This window comes from Strix uralensis, chromosome 11, assembly GCF_047716275.1.
Source record: "Strix uralensis isolate ZFMK-TIS-50842 chromosome 11, bStrUra1, whole genome shotgun sequence".
Classification (NCBI taxonomy): domain Eukaryota; kingdom Metazoa; phylum Chordata; class Aves; order Strigiformes; family Strigidae; genus Strix; species Strix uralensis.
The window spans coordinates 8,661,182-8,679,461 of NC_133982.1; the positions used below are offsets into that span (position 1 = coordinate 8,661,182).

The window sequence follows — 18,280 nt, forward strand, 5'->3', positions numbered from 1 at the left end:
CAAACCAATTGCTTTCATTTTTATTCATTGCTAGCTATTGTGAAACAACAGACAAAGTAAGTTGACTCTGCAAGTACCCTGAGCTGCAGTAGTGTCCCAGACTGAACACACACAATGATCACGACTTCTTTGCTGTGGTTTGAGATTTTTGCCATGCATGGGTAGCTGAACTCAGTTTGCTATTCAGCATTACATATGTTATGTAGAGCAGGGATTACTGTCCACAGTAACAACTGTGACAGTAATCAACAGACTTCTTTTCCAGGCTAAACACACAACAGTTAGAGTATTGTTCCCACTGCAATCTTTTTGAAGGAGAAAATACAACTAGAATGTTTCAAATGCAGTGATGCAGAATTTTATGTATTTCATAAAGAACAAGAGCAGACATCTATCAGCCAAAAACAGAACAAGACAGCAAAGCTAAACACATTTGGAAAAGATGTTAAGTTTAAATTTTTCACAGTGAAGGTAATAGCTGAGCAATGATTGTGATATCCTCACCATCACTAGGTATTTCTGAAAGCAAGGCTACTTCTTTCTTTGTTTGTTTTCACTGGGTTTTTTTGTCTTAAAGTCTGTTTCAACTCAAACAGGAATCAGCCCACAAACCAAGAACTAAACCTTTTCCTCTGCTTCCCGCCCCCTGCCCCCCGCCCCCCCCAATTAATCAGCCTTAGGCAATTTACCATTTTCAGGGAATTTCCTCCCCGTGCCCTGCAGAACAAGTAATTAGGTAATTCATAGGGCACTAATTTATTCAACTATAGATAGCAAGTGAGCAGGAACAGGCTTTCAAGATCTAAATCCCTCCATAGCCAAACATGCTACCAGAAAGACAGTGTAGGTGCTTATGCAGATTCCAGCTGGAACACGTTGACAATTAAGATGTCCTTTAGGAAATGTCTGTGAAAAAGCAGTAACCACAACAGGGATAATCTTAACTCTCCACAGCACTTCACCACAGACAGCTACATTTATAGAGGTCTAAAGGAGTAGGAAATCTATATTAAACACAAAAGCAAGGAGCTTTAGTGACAGGTTTTTGGTTGGTATCTGCAAGAACTACACTAATCAGGATACACAACACATGAATCTGTAATGGTGTGAAATACGTTTCACTGCTGTTCACAAATGGCTGAAACAGTTTTCTTTTACATGGTATTTTTCTGGGTATTTTCATCTTTTTAAGACAAAAATCTGATTCTTCAGCATGTTTATACAATAATTAATGCTCTGATAGGTATAATGTACTATGTAGAATTATTCTTCTGCAGGTTATGTACTCAATTTTCTTGCTACACCTTAACTCAGTAATCGCAGAGGACACAGACCCCTTTAAGAGTGGAAGCTGCTGTCAGAGTTGCCTGGAAGCAAGCCTAGATGAATTGAGATATATACCCACAGGAGTTACACAGCATTGTGAGCTATTTCTCTGTGGCCAGTTATATTCCCAAGTAGGTCCCTCGGTACATCTCAAAAGCTGAATTTGAATTTAATACTGATTTATTTAAAAGGCAAGATTTCATGGTTGTACTATTCCATTTTTATTAAAACTTAATAATTACCAAATTAATTGTCTTATTACCTACATAACTGTTTATCACATTTTCCCTCTCTAATAACAGACACCTTCAACTTATACTGTGGTCCCACAAAGGATACTTGTGCATTCTCCAATCTTAGTCACGCTACCGTCCATATGTCTTACTTAAGGAAAGAATATCTATTTTTTCTTCTTTTACTGAGTTAGGGTGGTTTCAGTATTACTCTTTTAGTATTGTTTCTGTGCTACTGCACCTGAAAGTTCTGCCTTTATTAGCACAATTAAAATAATTCTTTGCAATTGAAGTTTTAAAAACACACATTTTCCAAAAGAAACAATCATAAAGCAAAAAGTATACTGAAACTAAACCTTTCCTTTATTATCTATGGGGAGTTTACCCCATCTTCAGTTGGGGTTGCCTTCTCATACAAACCCTCCCATACTTCCTATGCTTTCTCCTCCATAATAGTCACAGCCACCTTTATGATCCTGTAAATTCTTGAAATAAGCAGACTCACACATCCCTGAGAGTTCAAAACTGACTCAGAAGGAAACTGCTTATCGCACAAAATTTGTGGTCTTGTAAAATGTCTCAGCTGGAGATCTTCAGAATGGAAACTGAGTATAAGACCAAAATGAATGTAATTCTTCAGCCATACAAAGGCTCTGGAGCACCAACCTCTTAACCCACTAAAATGGGGAAAGCTATGTTAGATGAATTGCACAAAAATGTGGCTGTGTGTGGAATAGAAGATGCGAACATTGGGATTTAGCCCTATGTGAAATAGTCATCCTGTGTCAACATTTCTCAGAGAGACAGTGTTATAAACAACATCGTTTTCAGATATATTGAGCCCTAAGAATGCACACTAGCAGCAAGTAGCTACTACATTCAAGAAAGCAATGTTCATGAAACTGATTCTGCTAAGTCAAAATTATAAGTGGTGTCAGGTATAGCCCTTTTCTTGCACAAATCATCAAACTCAGAAGTGGAGACTGCCAAGAAATGGAGGTGTGTTGTCCAGGTTAAATTGCGCATGTGTTGACTGGCTTTTTCACTTTCTACTAGTAAGATTCTTACAAAACGCAATGCAAACAAAGATAATAGGCTGATCCTTTAACTGTGGAGGACTCACTGAGGTATTTGGAGAAATGAAGGCTACAAATGAAAGAAGAAATATAACAACAAATAATTTGGACAAAATAGCTATCTCAAACAGGAGGCAGAAATTGTTTGTACTATTTGTGAGATTAAACATGATTTAACTACAGAATTCCATGAAATGTTAGTGACAGACATCACTAGACATAGACATCTGGCATCAACAGAGGCAAAAATCACTGTATGAGCTTTATAACCTTAAAAAGGGGGCTAAGTGAACCTAATTATGTCCTACTGAGGGGTTGCACACTACTCTGGTAGATGCTCTTAAATATTTATCAGCTGGATTTCAAAATTGTGTGCATTCTCTGCTGTGCTTTCTTCAGCATAATAGCTGAAAACTATCTGGTGAAAACCAAATATTAACTAATAATACATTAATGTGAGTATAGGATACACCATTTTAGTTTCATCTTGCATACCGAAAAGAAGCAAATCTTTCAAACCTTAGCTCAAAATGAAATTGAACATTTCCCAGTACGAAAGTAATAAGGTCTATTTTAGAGGTAGTAGAAATGTTTCAGAAAAAAATGCCATTTTGACACTACACACATATTTAATTTCATTTTGAATTTTGGCAAAAAATGAAGTTGGAGCTCTCAGTCAGATCTAATACAGCAATACATCACAGAACTATTCATGTTAGGGGTGGCTGAACAGAAACAGAAGAGATATTCCTTGTCTTCTCCCTCTTGTTAACCTGCATTAAGTCTAATTGAGCTGAAATACCTCCCCTTTGGGTTTATGTCTACTTGTTAGACTGGTAGACACCCTTATGGGATGTGTTCTTCGCAGTTCATAGAAAACGTGAATTTTCTGAGCTGGTTGCGAGAAAGGATTTAACATGTTCCAGGTTTAACCAACATGGGCATTGTTTTCCTGATGCCACAACTACATAAACTCCACACCTCCCTAAGCAGTGTAGCTACAGAAAAGATGTTGCTACCCACAAACATCAAAATAATTCAGAAGTTAGGTTTCCTGGTGTGTTCAAGTACACAAGCAAGCACTGCTGGCTATGCAAACAGAATATGTATACCTAAAAATATGTAACTTCTTTTTTTTTTTTTTTTTTTTTCCCATGTTTCCAGAATAATGGAAACATGACCTGGCAGAGGTCCCAATACTGAGTAGTCAGCATCAGCTGCAGTTTCTGCATACTGTTTTTTGTGGATGGCGCACAGGTGAGATACCTGTAACTGCCGCTAAAATCAGGCCACTGTCTAGAAAGGTAAAAAGACTTTGAGACCAGGTTGTGTAAAGGGCCATTTAAATATCCTGAAGTGCTGTCTGGAGGCCCTGAACTTCTAAGAGGACAGGAGTCATGGTTTGCATTGCTGTGTTCTATCAAGCACTGACAAGTTAGCCAAATCCAATCATACAGTAACAGCCTCTCTCCAGCAAAATGACAGCTTAATAATTTGCAGTGCCATTCTTTTAGAATCCTTAACCATGGCCCTGTAAAGGGATCCCAAATGCCTTTTTTGGACATCCTACATGCCATTTGATCTTTCAAAACATCTTTGTTTCTCTAATGGAATTGCTTTTAGACTTTAGCTGATGAATGTAAGCTCCCCAAACTGTAATTTTTGCAAGTAAGTGTAATTTACAGACTACTTTGCTGACTACATGATTGTGAAACTTATTAATAATATTATCTGAATGCTGTATTTCAGTATTTCCATTCTACACTTTAGTTTCTACCAACTGTAGTTGTAGCAGCTCCTGGCTGTGCTAGGGAAGGAGCAGAAAGGATAAGCCTTCCTCCAGAAAGGAGCTGAAGTTTGACGCAGCATACGAAGATTGTCTAAATAAAGCTCCTTTCCCACAGAAAACATAGATATCTTGCTTATTTCATAGGCTTCTACATATAAAATTCATTGTGAAAAGAGGGAACTTGCCATCCTCTTCAAAACCTCATTGCATTCCCAAATATCCACTTACATGCCCACGAGCTCAGACAACATGAAAACCGTTATGAAACCTGAGTGCCTCAGGCTTCAGAGCCTTCCCCTTCTCCTTAACCACCTTTTGGGCATACTCAACCCTTGAAACTCTGTTCTCACATCTTTATCTCTTTCCTATATCCCTCTCCATCACCAGTCTGCAACTGCCTGCTGAGATATGTAAATAGCAGGGGGTTTTTTGATTGATGAGTGACTGAAGGCAAGAGAAGAAACACTGGTAAAAGTGACTGTCTCTCAAATTTTATCAATATGAAGATTACCAGCAGGTAATATTTAAGATAAATTACAAAAAATGAAATAAAAGCAAATCACATTCAGCACTGCTACACGTCATCCTTTTCTTTTTTTGTTGAAGAGTCTTAGGAGGACACGACCAACATTTTCAAGTGCACCACTTTTCTAAAAAGTGACTACATAAAAATGCACGTTCTCTAAATCTGGGACTATGTCCAAAAACCTACAGAACACATTAAAATAGGAGCTGTATTACAAAACCTGAGGGGTTTTTAAAAATCTGAATGTTTAATTGAATTTTTTAATATTTTTTTTATTCCAAAAATATTATTTCAGGATATAGTTCAGTGAGAACATAGTATGAAATAAACCATATGTTAATATACTGAAAAAGCAATTTCTCCTAAAAACTAAATTTCTTTGTTTTCCATCAAGCTGCTGGGTGATAAGGCAGTCAGATGGTATTACACTGGAATAAGGAAAAAACTGGTGGTTGATTTATCACTTCGATAACTCAACTGTAGAAACAATCATTTAACAAAGCAATTTAGAACATCTGTTACCATATGCAATTAATTACCTCACAGAAGCAAAGAAAACCTCTGGAATGAGATAGAATCTAAAACAAAAAATGACAATGGCATGAGTCCTCTATTAGTGATGGGAGAGGTGGCAGAACTGGGTCCTTTATAACCAAAGAACACTCACTGCAAGTGTATTCACTCTTCTGAAAATTTGCCCTTCAAAACACAGTTTGTACCTCCTATCACAGCAAATAAAAAGCAAAACTGGAATTCTATCAATTTGCTCTAATGGTGAGCCATATCCATAGAGTTCCTTCATCTTAGAAAACGCAATTATAACTGAATTCCTCTCTACTATCAGTTGCCTTCCAGAATCAGCTGTAGAAAAGCCATAGAAAAGTCAACCACAGCTGGAATCCAGCTGTGACACATTTAATAATACCTACATTAACAGCAAAAACTCAATGCAATTTTAGGTCTGGAAGGGAAGTACTACATGACTGACAGCAGGCTGCGTATGAAACCAGGTAATAAGGTGAATTCCTAAAGAACTTTGCTTTCATATATACAATAACTCCAAACTCATAGTTATAAAAAAGCAGTAAGACACATTAACCTTTGGAACAAGAGTGATTCATCTTGTTCATACACACTTCATTCATCAAATGCATAAATTACTGAGTTAAAAAACAGAAAATTGAAACTTCCTTTCGATATGTAACCACCTACCACAAACTACTGTTTTGTAAGGGCTTGAAATGAAGTCACAGAAGTTCCACCAAAGGACTTCAGCATAAGGACAATAAAATCACAGGCTTCAGAATTAATTGTTATTAGGGAGTAAACACCAATGGCCTTGCTTAATCTGTCTCCTTTTACCTTTTACAGATTAAATATCAAGTAAGACAAAATAAAACAATAATCTCTGGACATCTTCACAACTCAAATGCATACTTTGGTAAATATTTAATCACTCCCTTGCCTCTTCATATCACAGCTGTACTGTCAATTAAATTACATGCATGAACATCAAATCAGGGAATTTACCATGCAATACAGACACATACCACACAGATGAAGCACTATTACCACAAAATATTAATTCTTGCTGTCAAATATTATATAGAAAATTACCCAGCTGTGCTGCTTACACAGAATTGAGAAACTGTATTTAAACCCTATTTTGCTCTAGAATGAAACAAAGTACAGATCAATGCTTCTTGATCCTGCTTACTTCTCTGTCTCTACATTTATTTACAACATTTAATATTCTTATTATTTTTTGTGAAATATGTTACTTATGTTCATATTACAAAAAAAAAGTTACGTAGCTCAAATCTAGTACTTCTTAAAAGTTCTAACCTGTGCAACAATACTGAACTGGAAATTCTCTTTACAACACACTTACATTTTGCTGGCTCAATAGATTGTTTCCCCATGGAAATAAAAGGTTCATAGTCTTTGAGGCTCTTAAGTTCTTTGCAGTTTTGAAAGCTTAGTCAATATACAATAAAAGGAGTAAAATAAGCTTGCTGATGTGTAAAAAGAACACTCTGTAAGCAGTAGCCCTGAACACATGAATCTAAACATCCATACTGATCAAGAGCTAAAACCAGCTTCACTTCTGCAATTCTGTGAAAATGGTTTCTTTTCTCCTTGATTGACTTCAATTACAGTGCTTCATTTCTTATACTACTGTAACCTGAAAAGAGATAATGACAGTAAAGCTTTTTCACCCATGAAATTAGTGTCTGTGTAACAATTTTATTTGTGAATTCAAGGACAACAATCCTTTTAACTCAAATTATAACTTCAGCTGTTCTAACTGGATATGTCTGAAAAACACTAGAAAAAATAGCTGCTCTAATACTAGGAAGACTGTCTTTGCTTACAAAGAAGCAATTCTGAACCATACACATCTCAAATGCACATTGAACTGTAAATGGAGAAATGGCCAATGCTTCATAAAATAGATTTAAGGTATGAAAGTACAATATCGTACACTATTTTACATGGGTCTAAACTATTTACTATATTTTTAAGGAAGCAGTGCACAGCTGCTTCTTAAGAAAAATAAACTCAAAAACGGTCTTCTCTGCTTGGATGCGAGTTTGCATACTTCTCATCAACTCAGGTGTCTACATTAAATTTAGTACTGGAGATACGTTAGTTAGAGCCTCCTGAAAGACTAAGGATCCATAAAATAACTGGACAAGTATGTAATAAACAGATTCCAGTCATTCAAAGAGGCAGCTTTTCAGCCACAACAGAAGTTCACAATCATATTCACTCATTGCCTAAACCAGGAACAAAACATTCATGAAGAAGGAAAAGTATGAGCAGACTATGTCTGTTATACAACTGTTACTTAGAACTTCTGAATACTTGTAGCTCAACTGTTCAGATTACAAAGCCCAGACTGAACTGCTCTGTTGTTGATGGTATCTAGTATGGTAAATACACTCTGAGCATAGAGAATATTTTCAGTTACTTGTGTTAAGGAACATGAAGCAACTGCGGAATTTAAAAATCTGATAGGAAATTACTTATTCTACACTGAGATTTATCCAATTTTAAGCAGATTATGAAGTCTTTTAGGTAAGTCATTCAGCAAAATTAAATATTTTGCATTTGGTCATACAGCAAATATGAGGAATGTCTGTTCTCATGACTCTAAAGAACATGTTAGGAGTCATCCTCCTCTGTTTTGCAAGCGAAAGCATGTTCTTCTGACTGGAAAAAAAAATTAAACATATAGGTAGGCTTGGTCAACAGGGAAGTCAGTAACAATAAATTTGGATTCAGAGAGGAAAGGAAAGATTCACACAGAAGACTGCAAGAACCTCAAGTTACATAAATCTCTAATAATGATGCCTAGCTTACAAAATAATGAATGGAATCAGTAACCTGAAAAAGACATTTACTATTTATATTGTACTTTAATTTTAGCAGCTCCAAACCAAATATTTATGCTGAAAACAGAGGAGGGAAATCAGCTTTTCCCCTAGCCTGTATAGTCACAAAACCATTCTACAGAAGCACTTTAAGTAAAGTAGGAAGCAATTATTGGAACAGCAAATTCATAAATTAGCACACATGACTGCAGGTATTCTAGGCTGTGTAAGCTGTTAAAGTAATTAAAAATACCCTACTGGATCATTACTAAATCAGAGCAGCATAACATTCTCCTCTTACTTACAAATATCAGACAGTAATAATACATTACAAAATAATTCAATCTTCTAAATACCTAACTTCATCCTCTCAAAACACAGTCTCAAGAAGATAAGCTTTGTTGCATGCATGTCTTTAATAAGTTCAGGATATTCTGAGTTTAGAAAGAAGGAATGATTTTCACAGATGAAAGCTGTCAGGAAAATTCAGTTCTCGTACTTTCATTAACAATACAAGAAAAACTCAGTTCCTTAAAATTTCATCTACAAACCAACAAATTCATTGCAGCATTTTATGCTCATTCAGAGGTAACACTGTTAAAGAAACGCCTCTCACTCGTACTGGTCTCATCTTGGAAAAGACTTAGGGTGTTGCCTGAAGTATAATCAGCAATGTAATTCAGAGATTATATGATTTTACAATGAGGTCTGTGTGTGTTTGTTTACATACGTATATGTGTGCATGTATGTATAAAAAAGATTTACCCTCCTGCATTTTTTCTGGTTTTACCTGAAAAAAAGCCAGCTTGCATATCAGTATCAGATGACTGAGACACAGTCAAAGTAATACACTACTGATAACACCTTGGCTAAATTGACTGGTTGATTTATAATACACTGCTTTTAAATCTCTAAGAACTTTTCCAGTGGAGCTTCAGCTTTCAGTTAATTCAAGACTACTCATAACAGGTTTGTGCTCCTGTCCTGTTTCACAGTTCTCTTCATAGTCTACAAACCTTGGTATCTTTGGCCATAAACTTCTACTTTATGCATTAGAATCACTCCTCTCTTGTTTGGACAGAAGGTAAGAGCAAAATGAGCTCAAGTGAAGTCTTTCTCAGAAAGTGAAAAAATATTCAATTGTTTCCAAGCACAAGATAAGGTAATGTTATAAAGTGTTATTTACACAAAATCCATTGGTTCTGGCAAACAAATTATCTCAATTAACTGTTTTTCAGATATTTAAATAATGAGCCTTCTATGTTTTACCCAAGAGATTTCATATGTTTGACCTTTTAAGATTTTAAAATACCAAGTTCTGTAAGATTCCATTAAGTGTAAGGTAACAGTCTGTGTATCAATAAAATAAAACGTTTTGCCATAGTTTCATGCTTCAGCTCATATTTTCCTTTTAAACATTTTACTGTAAGTAAAAAGGTTATCTTTTTCCTGTAAGAAAAAAGTTATCTTTTTACTGTAAAAATAATATTCTCTTTTCCTCTTCAATTAAGTTCATAAGACAAAAGCAAGTCTGTATAAGATTTAAGTAGCAGAGGACAAATGATTTCTAATATTTCATCCCACAAAAATTAATTTTTCAAAAATCATTATATATTAAAAGGAATGTCCTGAGGCAAATTCCCTTGTATAACAGTATCCCCTCCTACATTTGTAAAACCATCATATATCTTTGATTATAAACACAAAATCTGCTTAAATGGATTCAGAGTTTGTCGAAATCCACTATCATTCACAGTCATGAAACTGGACCCAACAGTCAACTGGCAAGAGTGAATAGTGAGGTACACACATTAGCCTTGCAAACATGTTTGTTTGAAGTATTCACCTTGATTTACATGATTTACTGATATTGTTTGTATGGGATATGAAGTTCAGCATATAAAGTGGCTAACACCAAGCCTAGTTTCACACCAGCTGATTTTGATCTAAGAGGGAACTTTGCTGTTGAAAGAGATGACTTGGAAGGAACAGGCAAGTGTGTGCTCCTTTTGGCATGTTGGCTATACACTGCACTCTACCTAGTAGGTGAAGACATGGAATTTCAGTAATCCCAAAGGTGAATCTGTGTGACAGAAGAAAGTGTAGATCTCAGTGCCAGACTGTTTTCACTAAAAGCCCAGTGCAGATGCTGTGGGGTTTTGGACCAGCTCAGTTCATGGAACAGATTCATTCTGTGATGACATGCCTGCTAAATCCAAACCAACAAACTCAGTGCAAAACTGCCCCTTCTGGTGGCACCTCTGTGGAAAAGCAGATTAACTTGGTGCTAGTGAAACTGCATCCATCACATCTGTGGTCATCATCTCATTTCTGTACATCTGATCCTTAATAAACCTTTCTAAACCTTTTTACTAATTTTGTAAATAGGTAGGATTTGCTTTTAACTTCATTTGTCTTAAGTTGAGTAACTTCCTAACATAGGATAGAGTTAAAACCAAAATTCCAAGACACCAACATTGTTTAGCAGCACAGAATATTGACCCTGAGTATCCAGAGCAAAGCCAAGAATCTTATTTTCAGGGGCAGTTTAGAAGCTATTAATGCAGGAAACTGTAGAAAATGCATCTTCTGGGGAAAAACAGTAACCAGAAAATCTCTCCATTGTAAAACACGGCAGATGGATCGGACTTGGGTGCCTGCAGATCTTAATGGTAGTTTGTCACATCATGTAACTGTGCTACTTCTACTGGAGATGTGCAGAGAAGTTCAAGTATAATATCTTATAAGTAAAACTCTAAACCCACCAACTCACTGTCCTTGAAATGGGTTGGGTCCCCAACCCTTACAACAGTGAAATGGCAGAGTATTTTTGTCCATTTTACTGTAACATAATTTTGTGCTGAAATTTCTCTATTCAAATAATCACAGGAAGTAGCACTCATCTCACAGATCACATATTCAGTCAGGTTTTGCAATCAATACTCATATCTATATATGTACATATGTGTGATCATTGTTACTGCAGTGGTAATTCTTGTGTCGCCATTAAAATGTTTGGGTAGTTCGTTCAGGGTTCACAAAGAAGAATCAGACATTGATTTACAACGGAGCATAAGGAGATGATTCAGAGCAGAGATGACAAAAACAAAAAAAAATTTTAGAAATTTTTCAAAGCTACTATTAAAAAAAGCGCTCAATATCATGCAAGGCATGATCCTGGCACAATTTAGCATACACAAGAGTGGTAGCCACTGTTATTTTTCCTCGTCCTGTTTGACTGACTGGGAACACAACCAGATAGGTGACATGTGTACAATTGTTCTGTTCACAGTGCAGCTCCCGTAGCTGCTACCACCAAAAAAGCACAGATGACTTAGTGGAAATAGGAGATTTTCACCCCATCCTCAATAAAGAGAAGGAGCATGAAACCTACATAAAGGTGTATAATCTTAACTCTGGTATTCTACACTTTCTCTCCCTCTGGCTCCCCAAACAATGAGCACAATTGAGTTTTTGGTACTAAAACATCTGTTCTCTTAAAATCACACTGTAGATAATTGTAATTAAAGAAGGTGAGCCTTATCACTGTCTGTTTACCTAATTAGTTGTAATCTTGTTTTTCTTACAGGCTTAGTAGGATGTTATTCTTATATTTACAGCCAAGAATACAGAGCTCTCAAAGGCAAATAGAAAGCAACTGTAGAATTAAAACAAAAATATTTAAGAAACTTTCTGAAAAAGTTGTTTTCTTAACTATCTTCTCTTAAATGGAAAATTCTGAACATACTTAAAGCTGGACTCAGACTATACTCATAGGAACTCCTGTATTTAAATCAGTCCTCTGCTAGTGCAAGCAGATATGTCATCAATTCCTTTTATAAATGACTGAGTTATATTTTACAATAAATTATATTCCGTGCTTCTAATCTGATTGCTGTATTGGTTAGAAATCTTACCCTGATTTCCAGCATATGTCACTTTTACTCACTTCATATGCTGACAACGTCCTCAAAGATAAACAGTTCTTTTCTCTCTCATTAAAGTTTACTCTACTGACATATTTACAGCAAGCAACCATATGCTCCCTCAGTCTTTATTTTTATAGGATCAGCAAGTCAGCTTTTTCTGTACGACAGGTTCATGTTTTTGCATCTGTCATACTTTGAAGAATCTCCTTCTGAGAAGTTATTTTGCTGCATTACCTTGTTGTAACATATTTCACTGAAACTACCTGCTGAACATGGTCCTGAATTTAGCATTCCAAGTAGCAGTTAATTATTATTTTTTGACCAATGTCAAGTTATGCTTCTTTTCTACTTACTAAATTCCTGCTGCACAGTAGGTTTTTGCTCCCATAGTTGTCTTCATCATCCTCATTAAAACCTGAGGCAGAGCACTTACTTAATTTTGGGGCCATATAAAATTGTTTTAATTTCTACCTGATTCTTATTATTTAGTAGTTGTTTTTCTTTTTTTCTTAACAAAGCTGAAGAACATTTAGATATTTATTATATACCTTTTGCAGGATTTCTACCTGTTCTAAACTTTACAATATAGCTTCAAATATCAATATAACTTAGCATTTTCAGACCTCACACTACAGTCTAAATCCCTATGATCCTTATCACATTTAATTTCACCACTTTACTCCATTATATTCTATTAAATTTATTAAAATATATACTTTGAAATCGAAAGCCATAGATGCAGAATTAGTTCTGTTGATCATTAAATTAAACCTAAAATGAATCAGTATCTGTCTCTTAGGCTAGGGTTCTTTTCTCTGACCAGTTCTTTCATGGATTCCTTACTGTTTTCCACACCAACGTAACACCATGTCTTGCTAGTTTGGTGACAATGAAGTGAAGCAACAATATGGGCGATTACACTGGGATATAACTCACTCATACAATATTCTTAATATTTGGTCTCAATTTTTTTTGTGGGTAGCTGTAACACAAAATGCTACAGGATTTAAACTTCTTACAATATTGCAGAGCAGTCTATAAGCATATTTCCAGCATTATCCAGAAAGAACACTTACTATTCTCTCCCAAAGTAACTTCCACCTGAAATACTGCTAGTACTCTGTGTTAGCAGTACCTCATGAAATACTTCATCGTTCTGCTAATACTTTGTGTTTATTTGCCATCTACTGTAACATAACTAAACAATGCCAACCACCACCTTTGACTCTAGCTTTCTTGAACAGCAACATTAAAGATATCTGTTCTTAAACCTTCCAGCAGCAGCCATAACCAATTGTAACTTCTGTTTCTTAAATAACCTCTAACAAAATAGTTACCTATACGAATACAGATACTAGTGTAACATAAAATCATTTTCACACATAGAAGCACTAAATTCTGTTGGATGAAAATCCAACAACCCAAGTACAAACACAGAGAACAACAGCTACTACTCCTTTCATCACACACTTGTGTCTTGCTAAATACTACTTAAAACTGAAATTGTTAATTCTTCTCATAACACACCTTTAGGGTCAGCCTCACAACATTACACTCCTGCAGAGGATTCAGTTTCAGCGTTTCTCCCAAGTTACTGCAGCCTGATGTTTGATGCTGCATTTCACAGCAAACACAGACACCATCACTGTCGAATTTAATCTGTGGAGAAAGGAAAAAAAAAAGGTCAGACAGAAATACAGAAACACACTTCCCAAAAACTGTATTTACACTTACTGTGACAGTAATGACTACTAAATGCAAAATGAAAATCTCTATGCAGAATGTCCTGAAGCAGAATGTCCTCCGTTGGCTGATAAAAACAGGTAAAATACAGAAAGAGGATACAATGCCAAAGAAGAGTGTTACCTTTTATACATCTCTTTTAAAAAAAATTTGCTTTCCAGGGGCAGATGAAACTAGAGTAACTCAACTGAATAAACATCAAATTTGCACAACTGTAGGTTATTTAAAGGGCTAACAATGGGATACAATACCTTACATCTCCAGGTCAATGGCTGCAATTCAATCTGGGTTAGTATTGAGAAGAGTAATTCCTTGAACTATGAGTTTAAAACTATCAGATCCCAGGTTTCTATACTCCAGTAGTCACTAGTAAGAATGACACTCATGATAAACTTCCATAGCTTTCCATGTAAAGAATAAAAGATTCAATGTACTGTTCAGGCACACTCAATCAGTCCTGTATTCCTCCAAGTAAAGATGGAAGCACAGTGGCTGAGTGGTGAGAGATTCGAATCACCATATTACTTACTCTTTTACATTAAAAAGAATAAATTGAATTTTGCAGACAGAAATCCACAAAAAATTTCTTAATGCAAAGTTCAAATTCTCCCTAAGATGTTGACAATTTCCCAAAGATAGACAGCAGCATTCCTTGTAGTACTATCTTGCATTGTCTTATTCATAGAATCATTTCAAGAGAATATTTTCTTACTGCTTAAGTCCTTGAAAAATGTTTAAATTGTTCATATAATCTTAATAGCTACATATTTAAATATATGTATTTTTTAGTGTCACCCCTATCAGGCTTATCTAGTACTCTCTGCATACATGCTGGTGACCAGAACAGCAGTTGGAAGAGCAGAAATGAGAATCCATTAAAAAACATAATAAACTTTACCAGATGAGATGCAGATGAATGAATGCTTGCCATATACAGTGATGAAGGCATGCTCATCAGAGCACGATGCTCTCTCAGTGGGCTTCAATTCCTGAAATTCCAGATTGCCCTCTAGCCAGTATAATTTGTAAAAGGCTTTAAAAAAATCTGGGTACGTAAATTACACCATTTCCCATATACTCAAAGGCAGCACGGGAAATAATTGTCTATGGCAACTCACAGAGAATGGTCACACTCTAAGTCATAGACACTGTAAAAGAATTAAAGAACACCTTTATAATAGTTGTGTTGTTTATTTCTAATTAGCCTACGATTTAATTCACAAAGCTGCTTTAACAATTTCAGATTGGTTTTTTTTTTTTTCAATTCCTGTAATCTTTTAATACTCTCTTTGAAAAAGTGAAAGATCTGAGCAAAACCCAAGTACATGGTTTATGATCAGATAACCTCAGCTCTTCGAATCAATGGAAAATACAAAGCGCTAAATGCCACTGGGGAGGTCTTGCTCCTGAACCTCTCTGGAAATGGTATCAACTGTTAGACAAATGCTACAGAGGAATTTCAAAACTTACACTTTGAATTTAGAGCTGTGCCAAATGCAGTGGCCAGAATGCTACGGCACACCTGCTATACTAGCACCAGGCATACAGCAAATCAATATAGTCTTCAGCTGCTAAGAAGTTTTTATAATGAGGAAAATGGACTTCAGACAAAGCTGTCTACTGCAGGATCATTTACTTTCTGATTCATGCTGCCACTGTTCAATGAAAGATAGTCACTGACTCATGTATTTGACACTTCTAATATGAAATACAGATCCCAAGTCTACTTTTATCTCATGTAATGAACAGGTATCACAGAAATAAGGCTGAAAAGAGAAATACTTTCTTGGTCAAGATTCCTCATCTACGAGAGATTCTCCATTCATTCTGAAAGATGTTCTGGAACTTTGTACTGCCCAGTAACTCTCTTTAATTCAATTCTTAAAAATAGTTAATTGTTTACATGAAAGTTTCTGTAAAACATAGGGACATCTTAAAAATCACAGCATATTCAAAAACACCTAAGATTTGTAACCAGACTGCAAAACAAAACTCTATTTTAATCTTAGGCATACATTTTTGGAGAGCTTTTAACAATTTGCCCTATTGTGCACCTTTTCATTCAAATGCTTGTGAAGTGACATCTTTGCTAACTTGTATTTTTGTAATGGGGAGCAGTACAAAAGGCTGAGCATGTCATCACATTTGTGCTTTCAACAATACATCAGCTGAAAGCAGTTTTGAGCCTTCATGCTCCAGAATGCTCATGCCTGCCCTACTGCTGTCTCACACTTGTGCAGACAGGATCAAGAATTCATACGGCTATCCTGTGACTTAAACAGTGCCAAAACTAACTTTTCTTTTTTGAGTGGCAATGGTTTCTTTTTAGTCCAGATCAGACCTCACTGTGTGGCTTCATAAATAGAGACAGTAGCACAAACAATAGAGCTACACTGGTACAGGGAGAAGGAGTTGGGATTACTCCTTCCAGCTGCAGGGCTGATGTGTGCTAGCCTCACACAATTATCAGCAGTGTCTCCCAAACCGTGTTCTTTCTTCTCTCTGCTGTGTTTAAATCTCTCTTTGGTTGGTAGAGATCAAAAATAAAGCATCATTCACTTCATCCCCTGCACATACTCCCCACCATCCTGTGTATGTATTCCAATTTCTGATTCTTACTCGTGCTAGTAAGCATAGTCAGTAATCACAGTATAGTTTGTGTACATTCATTTTATGACTGTTACACAGTACACCCTCATCCAAACCATATTTAAGATTTCAAACATCAGCCTGAGCAGCCTATATGCATAAATTGTCTTTTAAGTTTATTCCATCTTGCCAAAAAGCAGTACTGTTACTTCAAAAGTGATAAAAATCATTAAAATCTGACTTTTATGTAGCAGAGGATCAAAAAAGTAAAGGATCCTCCAATAACAAAGAACACAGAGAACTTCAGACTTACTAAAGTATATACATACACACACACATAAATGTGCACAGACCAGACTTTTTTCATCTGTCATTCATCAAATTCTGTCTAGGTATTAAAGGCGTCTTAACAAAGGAGAAATTACCACTGAGTGCACACACATTCTCACCAAAAAGGGTAAATTAGGGATGAAGTAACAGTGTTACTTTGCATTCTATCCTTTCCCTATTACAAATGTAAAACTTCTAGCAAAAGTAGTAATAGATTTTACTTTTTGTTCTAAATCAACCTTCAGGTAAAAGTTCAGAACTTGAAAACAAGGCAGTAAAGTGCAAGAAAGTCTCACTGGTATGTTTATGGAAAGGAACTTTAGTAAATTATATACCAGCTTATTCAAAGAGAAAAAGCAGGAGGATCCAGTAAGGAATAAAGTGGAGTGGTATAGTAATATCAAGAGAAAACACTGACGGGTGAATAACAACAAAAAATAGTACACGTATTTTCCTGGAATTTTAAAAATTGTTTTTCAATATGCACAGAACTGAAAGTAGCTACCTCAGTTCTGGAACTGGGCTACGCCATTGATCTCTGCGTGAACCTACACTTGCTTTGCTTTTCCTTGCTTTGTCTCTTCCAGCTAAATATAATTCAGGGAAAATGGAGTCTTCCTTTATATGTTACTATAACCACAGGACAATTTCAGGTGTACAACTGAAAAATAAATTATAAGCAATCTTTCTATACAGAGATAGACACTATCACTAATTTTCTGATTAATAAGCAGCTGTAAATTTGGTTAAAACTAGATCATCTATTTTCAAATGAATAAACAACTTACAATAAGACAGGTACACCCAGTAAAGACAAATAAAGACTAAGAAATAAATCACTAACAAAATTCTATCTTGTGCAGTAATAGAATATAAATTAAAATATACAAATTGCTCTACCCACATATGTTAAGCAGAATTTCTAGAGATTAATTTTTTGAGAAAGAAATTCATAAGACAGAAAGGTTTTTTCTCATAGACATGTTAATGAACAGCTTGAGTGTGTAACTGCTCTATACACATCCTACTCTCACTGACTTAAAGCAATAATCTGAGGTATTGGCTGCAGGATCTATAGCTAATCATGGTAAAAAAATTCCAACTAAATGTTCATAACAAGCCATTAACGCTACTGGTATTTTTTTGTTTCTCAGTGTTACATGTTGCTAAGCTGCAGAATAAAGAACACAAATACTAAATCCACAAATTACACATTCAAAATGTTAACATACCGCGAACATGTTTTTCACATTCACACAAACATATATATTATGGAATCTACAATAAATCCCCAGTGTTTAAAGCAAAATACGACCCTTGTCTCTCATTCTTTTTCTTCAAACAACTACACTGCATGTGAAA

The 18,280-nt window shown here is 35.6% G+C and overlaps 1 protein-coding gene across 3 annotated transcripts in view; it reads right to left on the reverse strand.

Moving 5' to 3' along the window:
* Positions 1-18,280, reverse strand: part of ENTREP2 (endosomal transmembrane epsin interactor 2) — a 145,524-nt gene that overhangs the window by 30,332 nt on the left and 96,912 nt on the right. For all 3 annotated transcript variants that reach the window (XM_074881015.1, XM_074881014.1, XM_074881013.1), the window contains exon 4: positions 13,784-13,915. In XM_074881015.1, coding sequence (XP_074737116.1) covers positions 13,784-13,915 — 132 coding nt within the window. The remainder of the gene's footprint in view (positions 1-13,783; positions 13,916-18,280) is intronic.